Source organism: Elephantulus edwardii, unplaced genomic scaffold, assembly GCF_000299155.1.
Source record: "Elephantulus edwardii isolate Elephantulus edwardi_28Jun2011 unplaced genomic scaffold, EleEdw1.0 scaffold00117, whole genome shotgun sequence".
Lineage (NCBI taxonomy): Eukaryota > Metazoa > Chordata > Mammalia > Macroscelidea > Macroscelididae > Elephantulus > Elephantulus edwardii.
The window spans coordinates 2,539,700-2,561,305 of record NW_006399867.1 but is presented as its reverse complement, the minus strand read 5'-3'; the positions used below and the strand labels follow the sequence as shown (position 1 = coordinate 2,561,305).

At 40.3% G+C, this 21,606-nt stretch overlaps 1 protein-coding gene across 1 annotated transcript in view; it reads right to left on the bottom strand.

Moving 5' to 3' along the window:
• USP31 (ubiquitin specific peptidase 31) overlaps positions 1 to 21,606 on the bottom strand; it is a 100,060-nt gene that overhangs the window by 28,583 nt on the left and 49,871 nt on the right. The window contains exons 6-7 of the mRNA XM_006892692.1: positions 20,727 to 20,862; positions 10,349 to 10,493 (exon numbers count right to left, since the gene is read on the bottom strand). Of these exons, the coding sequence (XP_006892754.1) occupies positions 10,349 to 10,493; positions 20,727 to 20,862 (281 nt within the window). The remainder of the gene's footprint in view (positions 1 to 10,348; positions 10,494 to 20,726; positions 20,863 to 21,606) is intronic.

Genomic DNA, 21,606 nt, shown 5'->3' with positions numbered 1-21,606 from the left:
TTCTATTCTTTTCTCAAGAGTTTCAGCTTTAGCTTACAGGGATAATATTCCAGCAGAAGAAACCCTAGCACACACACAAAAAAATTAACACCACCACCAGAAGAAGAATAAAAATAGCTTACACAACTATTCACAGCAAAATTCTGACAATGACCTAAATATCCTGCAATGTAAGACTTGCTAAAGCTATTTTAAGTACATCAACATTATGGCAATTTAAAACGACAAGCACAAGGTTAGTACTAAAATAAACTGATAAATTAATTAAAACACAGAAACATTGTTGTGTTGTTGTTGACTGCCTTCAAGTCAAGCACAACTTCACAGGGACCTCATGAACAAAAAGCCTGAAGCCCCTCTACAACCACTGACATTTATCAAAGTTCAGAGTTTCCAGAGGCACAAAGTTTGGGAAGTGGATGCCACTCCTGCTTCCACATATATACAAACAGAAAAAACAAAAACAAACAAACAAAAAAAAAAAACAACCACAACTAGAAACAAGAAAAAAAAAACACTTTAATATTAATCAAGCTTACTGAAGAAAAAAATCCCTTTAAAGCACTTTTAAACACTAGAAAGAAAAAACAAACCGAAGAAGTAGATTCTACTTCATAGCCATTTTAAACTTTGGTAAAAGAAAATAAAAATAATAAAAACCTGAATTTGAGACAATGAGTGACCTCATTTCCCTGATTCTTGGCAGCTGTAAAGGCAGCAAGACCTGTTCGTCTAGAAGTGGGCAGCATCCCTAATGAAAGGGAAGGCCATGCCACCCAGCCACACAGACACCAAGCTTTGTTCAAATACTCACAGCTTACTATCAGCTGTGTGACTACAGCCCATTCCAAGTCCCAGCTCCCACACTGGGCAAGTGAAGAAAGTAGCAGTCTCATGTGTGTTAGTATTTATAAAGCCTTTAGCACAGAGATCAACATATACTTAATAAGCACTCTCTGGCTAGAAGTCTATACAACTTGTGTTGTTGTTCTTGAGTACCACAGAGTCAGAACATCGCACGGGAGGAGAATGTCCATCCTTTTCCAGCAACATAACCGTTAGATCTCACTAATCAGATTCACTTAGAGAGATCTGGTGGCCTACTGGTAAGAAGTTGTGCTACCAGCCCAAAGGTATGTGATTCAAATCCACCAGCTGCTGCACGGGAGAAAGATTAGTAATCTCCTTAGATGCAATTGACAACCTCTGAAAACCTACTGGAGAGTGAGCTATGAATCAGTTCCCAATCTAAGACAGTGACCCAAGCCATCCACCTCTAACCAGGAGATCAAAAGAGCTTCTCCAAAGACTCTGATCAACCCAAGAAGAAGACCTGAAGACATGATACAGCTCCAAGCATCCTACAAACAAGTTCCGGTCAGAAGCCCCACTCAAGCATGACAAGGTCTTCTGGACTGTTCAGGTCCTTTCATTAAACAGGGTCTCCTTCACTTACGAACTAAGGAAAGCTCTCCACATGAATGACAAATATCAAAACAAGAGTGGAGGGAGTTAGAAGAAGGGAAAATTAGAGAAAATCAGAGATAAAAACTTTTATTAAAAAAACCACCACTGTCATCCTCAGAAAAATAGAGTGGTATCCACTTCCTAAACAACATGCCTCTGGAAACTCTATGAACTCAGAGAAACAATAATAATTATAGAGCAAGGTTCAGGTCTTCTGCTCGTAGGATTGCTATGAGTTGTGCTTGACTCAACAGCAATCAACAACAATAAAACAGGAACAAGGCATCATAATAATAACACAACAAAGTTGAGTCCTCCATAAAATTTGTGAGAACTTAAAAGATATAGGAGAAGAAATTAAAAGTCTCAAGGGCAAGAATAATAAACATGCAAAACACCATATAACAGAGGTGAATTTGAAGGACATTATAAGGAGTGACAGAAGTCAGACAAAAGGGAAAATAATGAGTCCACTTTATTGGCACCAGCAGTCAGGAAATCAAAAGATGAACCGCACTGGTGCACTGGGGAACTCTGCCTTCTAATCGGGACCTCTCCAGAGTACTGACAAGCAATGATGTCAGTCTAGAAACTAAGGTGTGCCTGATCCTGGCCATGGTCTTCGCAATTACATGCTAGGAATCAAAGAGCTGGACAATGACTAAGGATAACAGTAGAATTGATGCGTTTGGTTGTGGTTTGGGAGAAGAGTACTGAACATACTATGGACCACCAAGAGGATAAACAGGTCTGTCTTGGAAACGGTGAAACCAAATGTCTCCTTGGAGGCAAAGATTCTGAGGCTCTGTCTCACATACTTTGGGTATTTTGCCAAAAGGGACCAGTTCTTGGAGAGGACATCATGCTTGGAAGAGGACAAAGCGCAGCAGAGGAAGACCCTGGATGAGATAGACTGACACAATAACTGGGGAAATGAGGTTAGGTGTGTCATAGACAGTGAGATTGGCCCAAGAGAGGGCAAGATCCAGAACTACTCTGTTTAGGGTCACTATGAGTCGTTGTTGCCTGGAAGGCACGTAACAACAATAAAGAAAGGTTAACCGAATCATTCTTTGAAGGCTATTTAGGGAGGAAGAAAAGAAGTAAATAAGAAGTAACTAGGTAACAGACACCGATCAACCTGGATGGATAAGGGGATGATCGACACAAGACTAAAGCAAGACGAGAAAGAGACACAGTCAACAAAAATAAGGTGAAAAGGTCTGTATCTGTGACCATTCGGTACTTCTACATCCACATTAGTATACGTTGTAAACAGACCCATTTATCTAGCAGAGACCACAGGGGGCTTAAGTTATACAAACTTCATAATCATAACCAAACACCTTGAGGGAATGAGCTGCTGGTCCTAGGATCCTGGGATATCAGTCTCGAGAGGCATCAAAGTCAAATGACATAGCGTAGCCCACAAAGACTGTTCTGCACCCTACTGAGTGAGTACTGACTTGAAAGCTTGCGAGCAGTCTTCTAAGGTGCGACTATTGGTTTCTACCTGTCCAGAACAAGAAGGGGGAAGAAAAGTCAAGATGAGACTATTTCAACTCAGCACAATGAACGGGGGGAGTACTTGGAAGGGTGAACCTTGGACACTGGACGCAACCCTGCTGTGTTTCAGATTTTCTCATCGGAGATACAGGAACAGCACCGTTCTACAGGCTTACTGTCATGCCTAGTTAAGGTGATGCATGTAAAGTAAATAGAATACTGTCTGACAAACACAAGGTACTGATAAGATGTCATCATTATTATCATTTGATGCGTTTTATAAAAAAGGCTGTTCAGAAAAGGCGGCAGAGATGCCTACCATCATTAATGTACCTTATCAAGGTTCTAGAACTTCTGGCAATTAAAATTAAGACTAGAATAAAAAGTAAAAGGTATTGTTCCTATTTAGTACCTTTTACTTTTGTGGGGAAGGATGGGCAACTGCCTGTAAAATCCACTGGAGGATCAGCTATGGCTCCAACTCGATGATACCCAACAATTACTACTAAAAGGCAAAAGGTAAATTTATTATCATTTGTAAATTACATGATTCCCTAGAAACAATCAAGATAAAGAACAGAAATCAGCAACTAGGAGTTTATATAATTACTAAGTTTAAATAACGACACAAAAATCAGTAACATTCCACAAAGCAGCAGTATCTAATCAGAAGATACGATGGAAGCAGGAGAGGTGAGACTATTAGCAGTCGCAGTCAAACACTGAGGAATAATCTTCAACAAATGAGTGGGATCCTGAAGCTCAAAGTCTCAGAAGGAACATAAAAGCATGAATAAGCAGGGATGTTATATCCTGAACACAGCAGTACCAGGAGGAAGACTGAATACCATGAAGACAAGATAGCTCATTTACTCAACTTGACAAATCTAAAAGTAACTTTAAGAAGCTAAATGAAGGAGACAGAAATTCTTTAAAATAATGGAGGGAAAAAGGTAACTATGTTAAATGTCTGTCTGTTGCTTTTATCGTCCTCTTAAGTCAACAGTAAATAAACCTGGTGGCATATTAAAGAAGCTGGCAAGCAATTTCTTTTACAATGCTCAAAGACCAGAAACCATCTCTAAGGTGCAGCAACTTAACTGATCTGAGGTTGGCTTTCAGGCATCAATTTTTCTTGTGGTTTTTAAGATTCTCAGATGATTCCAACATGTAGTCTTGTGTTCAGAACAACTTTAACAAAGAGGCCTACAAGTTATGATGGCTGACTGGCCAAAAAAAAATTTTATGAAATCAAGGCAATGAAAAGGTCTCAAATTCAATCTGTTATGTTCCTGTGATCTGCATCCATCACTTTGCCCCAAGGGAAGACCTCACCTCTTGCCACCATGGCCCCCTCTAGCCTTCTCTGATTACCAGACTGCTTTTAAACTGAATTCGGTTTCATATTTGAGCAAATGAGACAGACCCATCAATCAGCTACTGGTCTGACAAAGAGTCTATGCACTGTTCATTGCTTTTCACTCCTGCTGCCAAGACAGTATTTAACAGGGGAGATAGGGTAGGAAGACTTTGAAATTTGACTATAAACTGCTTTTTTATATTTATCCTTCAAGTATATTGCTAGCTCCTAAAATAAGCTCCTTTTGTTATATAAATGTATCCTATTTGTAACTCTTAAAATTTAAGACACGACTCCTCATAGACAACAACTCTCTTATTTATGATTATCCTCAGTACTCCATCTGGTATAAACGGTGGGTTTTTTTCTTACTGATGTTTTCAAGGTATTACTGTTGCTCTTTAAGTACCACTGCGTGGGAATCAACTCATAGCTGACCCTTGAGCGGGTTGTCAGAGGCAGTGAATCGCGTGGAGGAGACTGCCCATCCCTCTCCCACAGAGCCGGAGCGGCAGGTAGGTCTGAATCACAAGCCTTGGGGCTGGCAGCACAGTTCCTCAGCACTAAGTCAGTCACCAGAGCTCCCTACCACATTATTAACTGGACTTTTTTATTTCCTCCTTGAAAGAACCAATTTTGGTATTAACCTCTTCAGTGAGTTTGTTTTTAAATATATTTATTAACATATTTTTTTTAAATACTGGTTTACTTAGAAAATTCAAAGATCTTTCCCTTTTCCTTTGTTCACTCATTAACAAGTGCTAACAAGTAAGAACACAAATTCCTGCTACAATGGTGACACAGGTAAGGAAAGAAAAACCAGAAATAGATCCGATAACAGATATTAAAGAGGTGTGAAGGTGACACAATGAAGTGGTCAACTTTATGATCTGCAGAAGTTTGCAAATTCCTCGAAAAGATGCTTAAGACAGTCAAAGGACAGGAGAGAGACTGTGAGAGGGTTTATTTTCAAAGAGTTTTGTTTTACCAAAAACACTCTGGAAATGTTACCAACCTAAAGGCCAACCATAGCCATGAGAAATCAAGAGAAGACAGGATAAAGGAAACAAAAAGAAAACAATAACAAAACTATCAAACCCAGTGGAAAGGGGAGACTCTCAGTGGATCATGTCCATGCCTCATTTTTTTCACTGCAAAAAGCCCCAGTTACTCCTGCACCATTCACTTTTCTTGACAATGGGACAGTCAGCATTTAAATCCTTTCTCCATGCCATGTTATCCCATTCACAATACAAAAACATAAGGCTTGGGTTGAGGTGTATATGGGGTATTTCACTCTGCCTCCTCTTTCTATACAGTCAGTTCAAGAACATAGCCTGTGGGAAGCATAAGGAGGCCTAATGTCTCATTTTTCAACAAAAAACTCATAACGCTTACAAAGAATCAGAAAAGGACCACATCTCAAAGGAACAAAATCAAGCAATAGAACCCACCCTTCAGCAAACTTACTAAATACAGATTTTAACACAACTGTTTTCAATATGCTCTAAGAACTAAAGGAAAATACAAAGAATTAACTAAAGAAAATTTAAAAAGTGAGACTATTAACAGAGAGATTATACTTAAAAAAACTAGTGATATTAAAAATCCACTAGAGGGTTTCAACAGCAGATTTAGGCTGGCAGGAGAAAGAATAAACAGACTGGAAGGTAAGAAGATTTTTAAAAGGATACAGTCTATAGAAAAGAAAGAAATAACAATAAAAAGTGAACAGAGCAAAACAGGTCTGTGGATACCATTACGCATTATCAAGGGAGTAGTGACTATGGGAGTGTCAGCAGGGGAGGAAATAGGAAAAGGAAAGAAAGAATATTTGAAGAACACATTCACTGCCATCCACTAAGCTGATTCAAACTCACAGCAACCCTCCACGTGGTCTTGGAAGCTGTAAATTTCAACAGTGCTTGGAAGAGCAGAGGGCGAGAAACAGAAAGGGGGATCCTCAGGGAGATGGGCTGACACAGTCACTACAACCATGAGCTTGAGGACGGTAGGGACTGTGAGGACAGAGGCAGGACAGGGCAAAGTGTTACCGTTCACAGGGATGCTATGGGTCACGGTTTATTCAATGGCACCTAGCAATAACAACAAACTGCAAAGGGAAGAGACTGGCCACCTGTCTCAGAGCCACTGGTGGACTCGAACCATCTGAGACCGCAGCCTTTGTGCAATTAACCACAGACTACACTACCTCAAAAAATCTCCAGAGTTCTTCATCTGAAGAAACAGTGGGCAAAATAATGCAACAAAATCCTAGGTAGACCGCTGTTAAGTCATGGATGTTAGGTGACATCAAGCTGATGCCGACTTATAACGACCCTATTAACAACAGACCAGAACTCTGCCCTGCCTTGGGCCTGTTCTTCATCTCTTGATGCTCAAGCCCAACATGTCAATCCATCTTCTTGAGAGTCTTCCTCTCTTTCTCTGAACCTCTGTTTCTCAGCACTAGGTCTCTTTCCAAAGACTGCCAAAGAGGGGGCAGTAAATACACTAGTACATAAAATCAGAAGTCAGCATAATAGCAATGCTCAGTGCCGCCTACCCAAAGCCCACAGCCCACTTCCCTAGATCTGCACCACATCCAACCCACAGCAACCCTTTAAAGAGGGAAGTCTCCCCTTCTTTCTATGGAATGCCTGGCACTTTCTCTTACGGAGCCCTTTCCATTTTTCATTCGTGGGGACCAATGACATATCAGTCAGCAGCCTGGCATGTGGTATACTACGCTATCAGGACTAGTTAGCATTGCTTCTGACGTAACAAATTTCATGGACTGAGTGTTTATCAATTGTTCATTTATTTGACATTTTACATTTATGACTACTTTTGAAAAAAAATTGTCAGGAGGTACCTCCAAAGGTTAAGGTCCTATGCACAGTTAGACACAGGGTGCCCTCGACAGTGCACCCCAAATGATATCCACTGAAGTACTGGCAATGAGCAGGCCATATGAGAAACAACAGTCACAGGAGTCAACCACCCAGGCAACACCTTCCATAGCTGATCCACAATGTTGCAATCAGATCACAGAGGGTGGGGAAAATGGTGAGATGACAAGAGAGAGAGATGTGTGTGGGTGGATGGATGGATGGATGGCTGGCTGGCTGGCTGGCTGGCTGGCTGGCCTAAGGCACTGTTCTCAGATAGAAGAGGGAAACAAGCAGTAGGGAAAGGAAAATGGGCTACTTGAGGCTGAAGGAACAAGGTGGATGGAATACAAGCAAGAGTCTTCACCCAGGGTGGGATACAGGAGGTAATGGACAGCACACAATCAACACTCCCACCACCCTTACTCCTCAGACGCTGGAGCATCGTAAAAGGGAGTCAACCAATATGAAACCAGAGCTGAGAAATTCTTGGGCCACCAGACAAATCCTTGGCAACCAGGGGTCAGGGCACTGGGGCCAAAGTCAGGCCATGCATAGTCCCTGACTCATGCATAATGCCTATACTGCAAAAATGTTTGTAAGTCGATGTAGTCAGAAAAATTGTAAGCCAACGAGCTCAATAACCTAGATGATGTGAATGAATTCCTGGAAGTACACAAACCACTAAAACGGATTAAAAAAGAGACAGAAAATTTCAACAGACCTGTAAGCAGGCAAGAGATTTAAGCAGTAATCAAAAACATTTCAACAAAGAAAAGCTCTGGACTACATGTCATCACTGGTGAAGTCTAACAAATATTCAAAGAAGAATTAAAAACAATTTCTTTCTAACTCTTCACAAAAGTAGAGGAGGGAGAACATTTCCTATGAATTACTCTAAGAGCAAAGCCATTAGACTGCTGCTTGCTGAAGATGATTCTAAACCAGCTGAAACACTGACAATGAACTGCCAGAAATTCCAGCTGGATTCAGAAGAGGCCGTGGAATAAAAGGCATCACTGCTAATGTCAGATAGATCTTGGCTGAAAGTAAAGAATAACAAAAAGAAGCTTACTCTTATCTTATGGACCATGCAAAGTGTGGTCCTCATTCAAATGTGTGGCTCATAATAAATCATGGATATCCCTGAGAAGAATGGGAATTCCAAAACATTTAACTGTGCTCATGCAGCGCCCATACACAGATCAAGAAGCAGTCATTCAAACAGAACAAGGAGATACTGTGCATTTTAAAATCAAGAAAAATGTGAACAGAGTTGTAGTCTTTCTCCATACCTAGCCAATTTGCATGCTAAACAAATGATTGGAGAAGACGAAACTATATAAAAAAGAATGTGACATCAAAATTGGAAGGAGCCTTATATGTAATCTACATTCTGCAAATGACACAAGCTTCCTTTTGGACAAGTGCAAACTTAAAAACCTACTTAAGAAGATCAAAGACTACAGCCTCAAGTATTGACTACATCAAAACATGAAGAGAACAAAATTCTTACAAACAAAAACTCCTGTCAAGATAAGGTGGCATCAGAGTTGGAGTGTTGTGCGGCCCATCTACCCGGTTCAAATCCACCAGCTGCTGCTTGAACGACGATGAGCCATCTCCTCCCATGCAATTTACTCACGAGGTAAATCTTATAAAAATCCATGTAAGGGCCAGCTCTGAGTTGGCTCCAACTCAAAGGCATACAACTACAAGTATGACTAATACCTAAGAGGCTCTTCTAAGATGAATCAAAGAAGATAACACAAGGATTTCTCAGTCTAGGAAGGCAGACAGATGTAGAAATAGCAAGATCTATGTGATATCATACCAATAAACAACATCATCATAAAGGGAGAAAAGACTGACTTCATTTTACCTGGATCCACGATCAACACTCATGGCCACTGCAGTTAAGAACTCAAAGTATTGTAATGGGCAAATCGGCTGCAAAAGTCTACTTTACGGCACTAAAGAGCAAAGATGTCACTTCAAAGACTAAGGTGTGTCTGCCTCAAAACATGCTGTTTGCTTCATATGCATGTGACAAATGGGTAATGAACATGCAAGAACAATCAATCAAAAAGTGATGCCTTTGAATTGTAGTGTTCAGAAAGAATGTTCACTCTATCACAGAGTAAACAAATCTGTCCTGAAAGAAGTACAGCTAGAGTGATCCTTTGAAGAAAGAATGATGTGACTTTGTCGGATTTATCTGGGGCATGTTGTCAGAAGAGAACAGTCCCTGGAGAAGGACATCACACCTGCAAAAAGTAGAGGATCAGCGAAAGAGAGGAAGGCCTTCAACGACACAGACAGCAGCTGAAACAATGGGCAGCACAGCAGATTGTGAAGAGGGGAGAGATGAGGCAAAGGTTCGTTTTGTCACACACAGCTCACCATCAGTGAGAGCTGACTGAAGGGAAGCGTAAACCACCTACCCCCAGAGTTTCAGAAAGAGCAAGTACAGGCTAAGGTCCAGGAGTTCACTTTTCTTTTTTTTTTTTTTTTATTAGTTTCCAGGTGACACTGATGCTTTGATAACTTTTTGGAATAAAATAAAAAGAAGCAGCAGCCAGGAAGAAAATCCCTGAAGACACCAAGGATTCACCAGACACAAAGTTACAGTGACCTGGTAACTCAGAATCAGAAACAGCTCCATCATTCTCTATAAACAGCAGAACGCAAGTTTTAGGTCACGGCTACACTACAGTAGGATACAACAGAGTGCGCTGCACAAATTTCTTTTCCTGTCTAACAACAAAGTCTTCTAGGCATAGTTCTTAAGAGCAACCATCAAGGAAACACTCTACAGAAAAGATTTCAGGACTAAGAGCTTAAACACCAGAGCTGGCATCAAAACACAAGGATGCTCTGGCATAGCCTTCAGTTCCCTACTGACCATGTACAGGCAGGACAGGGACTCAGGAAGGAGCAGCTCTACCTCCACATAGGAAAGGTCAGAAATAAAGGAAGCAATTCTCCCGAACACAGTTAAGAGCTGACTTCTTCCAAAAAAAACATGTTACCATAAAAATACATACCATTATGTGGACATCCAAAGGTCAGAGAGTCATTAAACCTGCAAATGCAAGAAATTTGGAAAGAGCTGATCATTTACCTCTTTGACTGAGAATTCCTTCAGGCCTAAATATTTCTGGAGTCTCAAAGGCAAAAATGCAGTCACTTTCATGGACCGTTTCCAGGTCGTCTGTGTCACAAAAGGAACGATGGAATCCATCATAGTACATTTCTGTTAACACAATCTAAAAGCAGAAAAATATAAATAGTTGGAAAACTGAAAAGTCAGTAAGAACACATCTCCCAATTCTACTACGAACTTCTCAGGACTGTCAGGCTGTGCAGGGATCTGAGCAGGCTTTGAAACAACTCACACAACCCACATTCTCTGTCTTTAATAGAATTTTGGCAGCAAATACTCTCGAATTTGAGAACACTCTGGTGTTGGAGAAGAGTACTGAACAGTCCATGGACTGCCAAAAGAACAAACAAATCTGTCTCAGAGGAAGTAAAACCAGGGTTTTCCTTAGATGAAATGATGGTGAAATTTTGTCAAACATACTTTGGGCATGTGGTCAGGAGGGGTCAGGCCTTGGAAAAAGATAGTATGCTGGGAAAAGTGGAGGGTCAGCAAGAGAGGGAAGACCCTAAACAAGGAGAGGTGGCGCGGTGAGTGCAACAGTGAACTTCAGCACGTTGGACTCTCAGGACGGTGCAGGACAGGGAAGGCTCTCACCTGCTGTTCACTGGGTCTCGAAGGGACGCAGCCGATTTGAGAGCATATGACAACTACAACAATGATACCAAATGCAGAATGCCTCTAAGTTTAGGTCTGAAAGAGACCCAGGCGATAGAGCGCAAAACCTCTTGTTTCAGAGAGGAAGAAACTAAAGGCAGAATGGGTGAGGCTACCTAAGCTTCTACAAATGTTCGGTCTGCGTCAGCACTGAGCGCATACCTGACTGCCAGACACTTTCTTCTTTAAAACTAAATTGTTTCTTTTTCAAGTTAAAAAGAAGTATCAAATAATTATTGACATTTGTATTGGAAAAAATTCAGATCTCAAAAATGTCACAGCAACAGAACTATTAAGTATATTACGGTCATCCTGGAATCATAAAGCTACTTAACCTTTCTGTGAGTCTAAAGACAAGCACTTTCCGGCCTCTCATGTTTCTTGAGAAGCTGTTACCTCAGTTGTATGTGCTACCTGTGTAAACTGCATGAATCAGAAGAAACAGGTTCACCCCATCAATCCTATCACCTGAGTTACCTGGGACATACATGGCCCACAAAACTGTATCAGAATCTATGGTACTTCAAAAGAGCTCTTTCCTCAATTTCAGCAAGCCTTATTGAAAATACTGAGAATCAACTAAAAAAATTCTACACAGAAAATAACTCAGTCATGAAAGGTTTAAAAGAATGAGCCGGAAAGATTAACAGAGACGTTGGACAAATGAGGCCTCTTAACAATGAAATCCTTATGTACCTTGAAAGATTTCTCCAAAAGTGGGGGGAAAAAAGAGAACCTACATATTGAGCAAAGGCAGTAACACATCTGACAAGTGATTCAGCTCTTAAATTTATAGGAAACTTCACAACTCAACAAGAAAGAGACAAATAACCCAATTACAATGAGCAGAGGGAGAAGTCATTTCAAAGAAGACACTCAGATGGTCCGGAAGCAACACTCAAGGTCATTTGTTGTTGTTGTTGTTAGGTGCTGTTGAGTCAACTATGACTCACAACAAGCCTATGAACAACAGATTTAAACCCTGCTATATCCTGCACCAACCTCATGATCTCTGATGTGCTCAAGGCCACTGTGTGGTGACTGTGTCAACCCATCTTACTGGGGGTCTTCCTCTCTTCCTCTGACCCTCCACCTTTCCCAGCATGATGTCTTCTCTCTCTCCAAGGTATGGTTCCTCCTGAAGTTTCACCATCTTCGCTTCTAAGGAGCATTCTGATTTCACCTCCTTCAAGGCCGATTTATTTGTTCTTTTGACAGTCCATGGGATTTTCAAGGTCAGTAACAGAAAGATGCAAATCAAAACAATGAGATCCTTACTGTCTCACCTCAGCAAAACAGCAATGTTAAATAAAATATCAAACAGCAAATGTTAGCGAGAATGTGGAGAGACGAGAACTCTCACACACTGCTGGTAAATATCTAAAATGGCACAAGCCTACAAAGTAGCTTGGGACTTCATTAGTCCTAAGAGTTGCAACCTAAACTGACATACCATACTCAAACTCATGTTTTCTGCAGCATTCTTTACAATAGAACAATAAATAGTAAAGAGCTGGGAAACAATCCAAAGCTTCATCAATGAACGAATAGCTAAAAAACTCTGGACAGTCACACACTGGAATATTACATATCAAGGGACAAGTACTGAGAATTTGTTAAATACTCTACAGCATGGATGAAACTAGCACAAATTATGCTGAATGATGTAAGTCAATCACAAAAGGACAATAATAGTACAAAACCACTAATAGAAAAATTGGAAGAAAATTTTACCCACTGACAGGATCAGTCCTGGAGGATAGGCAAGGATCAAAAGGCAGGGAGAAGGGACACTAATAAATAAACTGGATGAAGGGAAAACAATAAACAAGAAGGGTATGGGTCAATTCCAACTCAGCTGTCATCAAGTCAAAGCCGACACCCAGCCAGCCCTCCGGTGACGAGTCTGCGCGGGCTGTAAAATGCCTGGCAGGAAAACGCTTATCTTCCTCCCTCAGAGCAGCTGGCGGACTCACACCGCCTGCCTCTATGATGGCAGAACAGCCTGCGAGGCCACCACAGCTCCTCTACATTAGACACTGTCATTAACTGGCTTAATCAATTATAATTAATGTCATAAAACAAAATCACTATGATTTGTAAACTTTCACTCAAAATTAAAAAAAAAACAAAAAACACAACCCAAGTAAGTTTGATAATTTGAACTAAATTAAAAGATCTCTTAAGGAAATAAAAAACAAGGTATAAAATAATAGGCAAAAAAGTAATTTTTATAGAATATAGTATACAGCAGGAAAACTTCCTACACAACAAAGTACTAATGGTTACTAAACCTCAGTATTTAAATACTTGTAAGATACTTTCTCTTTCAAAGTTATATTTTTGAAATGATAAATATTCTATAATAAAACAAACAGACATACACCTGTGTTCAGGAGCAACATTACTTGTAATAGCAAAAAAAATGGAAACCACCTAAGTGAGCATCACTTAGAGATGAAAGGAAACCCAACTATGATATACTCATACAATGAAACATATGCCAACACAATACAACAAAGAATTTGCAAAAAACATTGCATAACATGGATGAACCTAGAAGATAATACGCAGAGAAGTGAGTCTGTCAGAAAGGGACAAGTGCTGCCTGAGTCCACTATTATATTAAGTCCACTATTATAAACAGTTAAAGAAAGGTTTACGCGTAGTCATACTTGGATGTTTACCAGAAGGGAAGAGGGGAGTGAAAAACCAGTAAATAATGGGAAGAGAATACTGAAAAACTAATTAAGTAACAGATAAATATTAAGTGAAGGTCACACACAATAAGGGAATGATTACTACAGAGTAGACAAGAGGTGCAAAAGAAAGACAGTCAACATAGGTAAACACTATTACCTACTCACTGCTGCAGTTATTAACAGTAATAAAAATCATCTACAAGCAGATACATAAGCAGACAAACAGGATGAACAGATCTGGACAAATGAAAGAGACTGCACCCATGACCAAACACAGGTTTGGCAGACAATTATTTCTGCATTTATAGAAGTTGCAAATGTATTTATGTGTATATAACAGAGACAACAGGGGACAAAGTTATGTACACTTCTTAACCATAAGTAAATATTGCGAGGGAATGAATTACTGGTCCTACCACTTCAGGACCATAGTCTCAGGGAACATCTAGGTCAATAGACAAGGTCAATTCTACAGAGACAATATCCTACACCCTCTTTATCTTACTGAGCAGGGACTGAGGTCTTAAAAACTTTTAAGCAGCCATCTAAGGTGCAACTATTGCTCTCTCTCTCCCTCTGAAACAATGAGGAAGGATGAAAAGTAAAGGTGTGAGAAACAATCAGTCCAAAGCTAACAGACTACCCAAATCTCCACTTCTATGTCCTAGAAGAACTGGAGGGCACCTAACTACAACAGCTGCCCGCTCTAAAAGGAATCCCAACAGACAGGCCCTATAGATAAAGTGGCTAGTAAATGGGGATCAAAACTCAACAGCATAAAAACAGTGGCTTCCTAGTATAATCAAGACTGGTGGAATTCCCAAGATTATGGCTCTCAGTCTCCCTTCAAACCTAGGCGGCTCAACTTTCAATCAAACAACACACAAGGGCTTACTAAAACCCTTACTGCATACTGCTTTTCCTTCATCTAGTTCAAAGGTTAACAGTTAACACCAGGAAGGCAGGCACTCACTCTTTAGAATAATCAACCATCACATAAGAGAAAAAGGCAGCATCTGCAGAGAGATAAAAGCACAGAGGCACAAAATGGGTAGAAGAATTATTAGTGGAAAGGAGAATCATTAGGAGGAAGTAGGAAGAGTGCAGTTACATTTTTTGGGTTTTACAATCAATGTCATAAAAGAAAATGTGTAGGAAAAAATACAATAGGGAGGAAGGGGAGGGGGGAGGAGAAACAATGAAGACAGTTAAGACTTCTTTACATGCTCAACAGCACTGTCTAGTGAAAAAAGCACTTGGTTCCAGCCCCAGCCTGCCACCAACCAGTCCTATGATCTTGAACGAGTCACACAGTTTCCTGAGCCTCCTTCAAATGAAGATGTTAGACTGGGTCCCCCACTAGCGCTCTGTGGGGCTATGACGTAAAGGAGGCTGACTGCATATCCACAAATAGCCCAGGAAAAATATTCTTGGCATACTTTACTCTTTAATGATATCAATAATCATGCTGTTTTTCTGTTGGTGAGCATGAAAGTATAATTCAATTTGTTCAGCAAGCTGAGGTCAAAAGCAGGTTTATAATCATTTCATTAATTTAAAACAGATGCCAGCACTGGAGGCTTTAAAGATGAACTATATTTGCCATGGACACACCTCTAAGCCCCCTCCACTCTCTTTCTGGCCTCTCACTTAACCTGAAGGGAAGAGAGAGAAAGGGGGGGGGGTAGATTACTCTTCAGTGTAAGGAAGAATATGAACATTTTTTTCAATGCGCCAGTACTTGCTCTACAAAAACAAGAAGTATTTGCTATATTAGGACAGCACTACCCTTGCATTTATTTTACTTCCCAAATGAGGCCAAAGCACACAACATCTCTCTTCTTATGCAAGTGATTACTGAGCCGCTTCCAGAAGCTATCTAGGGAAAAGTAATTTAGTTACTGAATCATCTTTTCTAAATAAATTTCAAAATGGGAATTTTTTCCAAATAAAATTAAATAGTGACTGGAATTTAAAACTATATGCAAAAATACATCAAGGATGCACAAGCAGGAGAGGATAATATCGATGAATGAGACCTTCTAAAGATTAAAGTGCCTGTGTGCACCAAAATCTTTTGCCAATAGGGTGAAAAGAAAACCTACTGACTAGAAACAAAATTTGTAATTAACCTTTCAGACAAGGGTTTCAAAATCAAAGTTTACAGAATATTACAGAGCCTCCACAAGAAAAAGAGTGATGGGCAAAAGACATAGAAAGACCTCTCACAGAGGCGGACATTCGGACAGCCAAAAGATGCATGAAGAAATGTCCAAAATTATTGGCAATCAAAGAAATGCAAATCAAAACAACAATGATATATCATCTCATCCAAATAGCAGTGTTAAGTTTAACAGGATAACAAGAAATTTTAGAAAGGATAAGGAGAGACTGGAATTCTTCCACACTGTTAGTGGGATTGTAAAACGATACCACCACTCTGAAAGAGTTTGGCATTTCCTTAAAAAGTTGAACACTAATAATCCATATAACCCAGCTATGCACCTGCTAAGAATATACCACAAGGAAAATAGAACTGAGACACAAAGGGAGATTAGTACACCGATGTTCACAGCTGTGTTATTGACAATAGTAAGAAAATGGAACTAGTCCAAATGCCCATCAACAAACGAAATGATTGAAAAACTGTGGCACATTAACAAGATGAAACACTATGCAGCACTCAGAAGCAACAATTTCAAAAAAATACTATATAACACAGAAGAGGCTAGAGAGCCTTATGCTGAGTGACCTAACTCAGTCTCATTAAGGACAAATACTTCATAAGACCATTATTGTAAAAATAAAGGATAATTAGTAAGATGTGTATAAAAGTCCAAATCGGGAAGGGGAGGGGGAGCAGTTAATCAGGGGGGCAGAGGGAGAGGGTGAAGGAATTGGGAAAGATCCTATGAGAACCTGAAAGAACGGGGTACCAGTGAGCATAGACCAACAGTAATTAAGTATGGGAATGATCATAGGAAACACAATGTGAATGAAGGAATGTATGAGACACAATGTTTATGAACGAAACACGTGACTATGACTTCTGTATGCAAACCAATATAAAATAACATCTTAAAAAATAATCAAGTCACAAGCAAGCCATTAAGTGCTTTGGCTGATGTTAGCTCTCCATGAAAGGGAGTTCCTGGGTGTACAGAGTTAGATGCTTAACTCTGGGTCTAGAGGCCCCTAGGTGGAACCCCTCAGAGATGCCTCAGACGATGGAATGTCACCTGCTTACAAAAGGGCACAGCCTCCAAGATCCTACCTCACTCACTGCCATTGGCTGGAACCTACTCATAGGTGACCCTCCAGCAGGTTTTCAGAGGTAAATGGCACGAGAAGACATTGTCCATCTATCTCCCACGAAGCAGCTGGTGGATTCAAACCACTCACCTTTGAACTGGCAGTGCAGCACCTTATCCGCAAGGTCACCATCAGACTCTGACTCAATCCAACTAACAGCTATTTATGAAAGACTTGTTACACACCCTTAAAAAAATTTCCTTTCTTTTAGCGAAACAAGAGAGCTTTGATTTGATGGGAAAAGAAAATGCACTGACCAACTGCAATATAAAGAGTACTGCATTAGAAGAAGATTCCATTCTAATCAGCCTGAGTTTCGTAAAGTCTTTATCTTCAAACATCGGAGAGATGGCCACATGAGCATCCACAGAACGATCTAAAAGGTGTGAGGTACAGGTAGTCAAAGGCCAACCATGTTCAAATAACAAGGAAAAGCAGATTTAGCACAACATTAGGGATTCCAGTCTAGTACACCCCCCAGATGAACCGTGGAATGACACCAAAGATGCCATCCAGGAAGAAAGCAAAAGGCCACTACAAAGACAGGGAAGAAAGAAAAGACCAAATATGAGGTCTGAAGAGACTCGGTAAATAACACTTGAATGTCAAGAAGCAAAACCTAAGGGTTCGTGAAGTAAAAGAAATGAACAGAAGATTTCAAAGGGCAGCATAACAAGACAACAGCACTGCAATGCAATATACAAAAAACTGGAGTGAGAAAACAGAACTTGCACAGCATTCCTCAAGCTTAAAGAACTGACAAACAAATTCAAGCCCCAAGGTGCAATACTGAAGGACGCTATGGGCAAAATCTTGAATACTGTAGAAGAATCAAAGGAAGATGGAAGGACTACTGAGTTACTGTACCAAAAAGAAGTGACTGACATGGCACCATTTCAGGAAGGAGTGTATGATCAAGAATCAGTAACGATAAAGGGAGAATTTCAAGCTGCATTGAAGGCAGTGGCAAAAAGTAAGGCCCTAGGAACTGATGGAATAACTGACCTGTTCTAACAAGCAGACGCAGCCCTCGACATGCTCATCAGGCTATGCCAAGAAATCTGGAAGACAGCATACCCAGTCAATGAACTGAAAGATTATCTGTTATCTGTTCTCATTCCCAAAAAAGAGGTGATCTAATGTGGAAATTATTGAGCAATATAATGCATAAGCAAAAGCTTGTTGAAGGGGAGCTCTGGTGGCCTAGTGGCAAGAAGCTGCACTGCAATCCCAGAGGTGCATGGTTCGAATCCACCAGATGCTCTGCCGGGAAAGGAGGGACAGTCTCCTCCTGTACCAGTCAGATCTGATTTGACGGTACACAGACACACAAAATAATAATAAAATAAAATTTAAAAAAAAAAAAAGCTTGTTGAACGTTATTTTTAAAAGGGACATTTACAGAGAACTGCCAGAAATTCAATGTGAATCTAGAAGATAACGTGGCATCAACCTATTAACACTGTTGCTGTCAAACGGATCATGGCTGAACGCAGGGTATATCAGAAGAATGTCCATGTGTGTTTTAATGACTAAGGAAAGGCATTTAACTCTGTAACACAACAAATTAAGGTTAACTATGAGAAAAATGGAAATCCCAGAATACTTAATTATGTTCATGTAAAACCTATCCTTAGAATAAGAGGCAGTTGTCCAAACTGTTACAGCAAGGGGATATTGTATTGTTTAAGATCAGGAAAGGTGTGTAGCAGGATTGTATCCTTTTTTCATGCCTATTACATGTATATACTGAGCAAATCATTTAAGAAGTTGGACTTTAGGAAGAAGAAGAATATAGCATCAGGATTGTAGGAAGATTCACCATCAATCTGTGTTACGCAGATGACACAACCTTGCTTGCTGAAAGTGAGGAGGACTTGAAGCACTTTCTATAGAAAATTAAAGATTATTGCCTTCAATATGGATTACATCTCAACACCAAGAAAACAAAAATACCATTAGGCCAGTAGGCAACATCATGATAGATGGAGAAAAGATTCAAACTGTCAATGACTTAATCTTCTTTGGATCCACAATCAACATCTTTGGTAACAGTAGTCAAGGAATCAAAAGACGTACTACACTGGGAAGAATCTGATGTCTGGGACCTCTCCAAAGTGCTAAAGAGCAATTATGTCAGTTTAAAGACTAAGGTGTACCTGATCCAAACCATAGTCTTTTCAATTACTTGCTTTGCATCTGAAGTTGGACAACAACTAAAGATGACAGAAGCAGCAGCAATGCTGATGAATTATAGTCTTAGAAAAGAAGTACTGAATGACCCACGGGTTGCAAAAAGGACAAGACTGACTTAGATAAATTACAACCAGTGTGTTCCTTGGAGGCAAAGACAGTGCATCTTTGTCTCACATACTTTGAATGTGTTGTCAGGAAAACCTAGTTCTTAGAAAAGGATTATCATGCTTGGAAAAGGATTATCTTGCTTGGAAAGATAGAGGGTAAACATTAGAGAAGACAACCCTCAAAAGATGGGTTGACGTGGTGACTGGAACGATGGGCTTAAGTATGTCTAACAGTGAGGATGACACAAGACAGCACAAGGGTTCAGATCTGTTTTTCATAGGGTCACTATACACGGCAATCAACTCACTGCCACATAACGACATCATCATTAGGAATATGAACTCTCCACACTGTTGCAGTGAGTAACTTGCTGATGTCATTCACATGTTCACGTGCAATGTCACGATTTACTGTTCAGAACACTGGCAATAAGCAAAACTGAAGTACTGGACCTATGTCAGACCCAACGTACAACTCAGTTACCAAAACAGAGCCCAGCAGGAAAACTATGAGGAGGTCTCAATGTAACGTCAGAAAAAATAAAATGATCTATGTATGTATGCACGTGTACATATGCATGTGTCTGTGCGTCAGGGTGCATCTGTATGTATGCAGGTGTCACAGAGTCAGCGGTGACTCACTGTGAGCCAACACGGACCAGGCTTAACCATCTTCACAATCCCTGCTGTACTAAAGCCCATTCCTCAATCTACTGGGTCAATCCAGCTCATAGAGGTTTCCTCTTTTTTGCTAACCTTTCACTTAATCAAGTACGATGTCTTTCTCCAGGAAGTGGGCCCTCCTGTTAAAATGTTCACAGTCACCAGCCTTGATAAACTGTCACCAGCCTTACTTCGAAGTGGCACTGTGGCTGCACTTTATACAAGAGAGACTAGACTGTTAGCTCTTCTGGCAGTCAACAGTGTATACAGTCTTCTTTGTCAAGGTGACAATTCTAAGGCATCAATAATTCTTCCTTATCCATCGCATCAATTCTTCTTCAATCTTCCTTATTCACAGCCCAACTGTCACATGTTTATGGCCCATGGTTTGGGTCAGGTTACCCTTGGTTTTCAACGTGACACCCTTTCTCTTTAGTACTTTAAACAAGTCTTTCACAGATTTTTCTAAAGTAATATATTGCATATGTGTGTCTATGTGCCACATACAACCAAGTCAAGCAAAAAAAAAGTTTATATGTATTATTCTCTTTTGGCTCTTTTCCCTTCTATCTTCAACAGTTGAAGCAATTACTTTTAAATTGCTATCTAATCATATTTGGCAGAGAACTGTGAAAAATTCCCAGAGAACAGCAAGCAATACTTTAGTGGTTCATGCACAATTGGTCTTAGCAGGCTTAGTACCTGATCAGTGGGGATCTTTGTTTCCATAGATACTGCTTCTCGAAGTCTGGCAACAGTCCCAGAGAGAGGCACAGCCACACCAATCCTCATGCAGTGAGAGCATTTCCCTTGATAGACTACAGTGACATACAGAGGCCTAGATAGATCAAAGTCAGATCTTCCCATTAGTCACTTATTTCAACTGAAATACAGAAGAACAGAACAGGCCTGATCGGAAAACAACCTAAAACTGAAGCTAACCCACACCTTTAGCTGGAAGCCAAACAGACCCCAGGAAAACCACCAAACAATAATTACAGAGATCTATGGGGGGAGGGGGGGAAACGCAATGCATTCAAGTTAGAATGGACTCACAGCTGGCTCGCCAATGGGTTTTCAGAGGCTGTAAATCACAATCACACAGGAGACTGCTTATCATTTTCCCTCTGAGCTGCTAGAGGTATTAAACCTCCTGCTTTTGGGTCAGCAGCGCAATACCCTGGTGGCATAATGCATAAAGCACTCGGCTTCTAACTGAAAAGACCAGAGGTTTGAATCCACCAACTGCTCTTTGAGAGAAAGATGATGCAGTTTCATCTTGTAAAGATTTACAGTCTTAGGAACCCAAAGGAGGGTCAAGGCATCCACTCAATGGCAGTAGTGGCTTTTTAATGGAAAAGGAGGAATCACAAAACAAAACCGTGAAGTAGCAAAACTCCCTCTAAATCAGCATGACTCCAGGAAATTCTGAGAAGCCACTCTAAATCAAGGAACTAATTAAGAATACTGAAAATAAGAGGACGGGATGGGAAGCTATCGTTCATGGGGTTAAGAAAAATTGGGAAACAAATAATAGCCACAGTTCCCAAATGAAGTGAACATAATTAATGTTATTAAATTA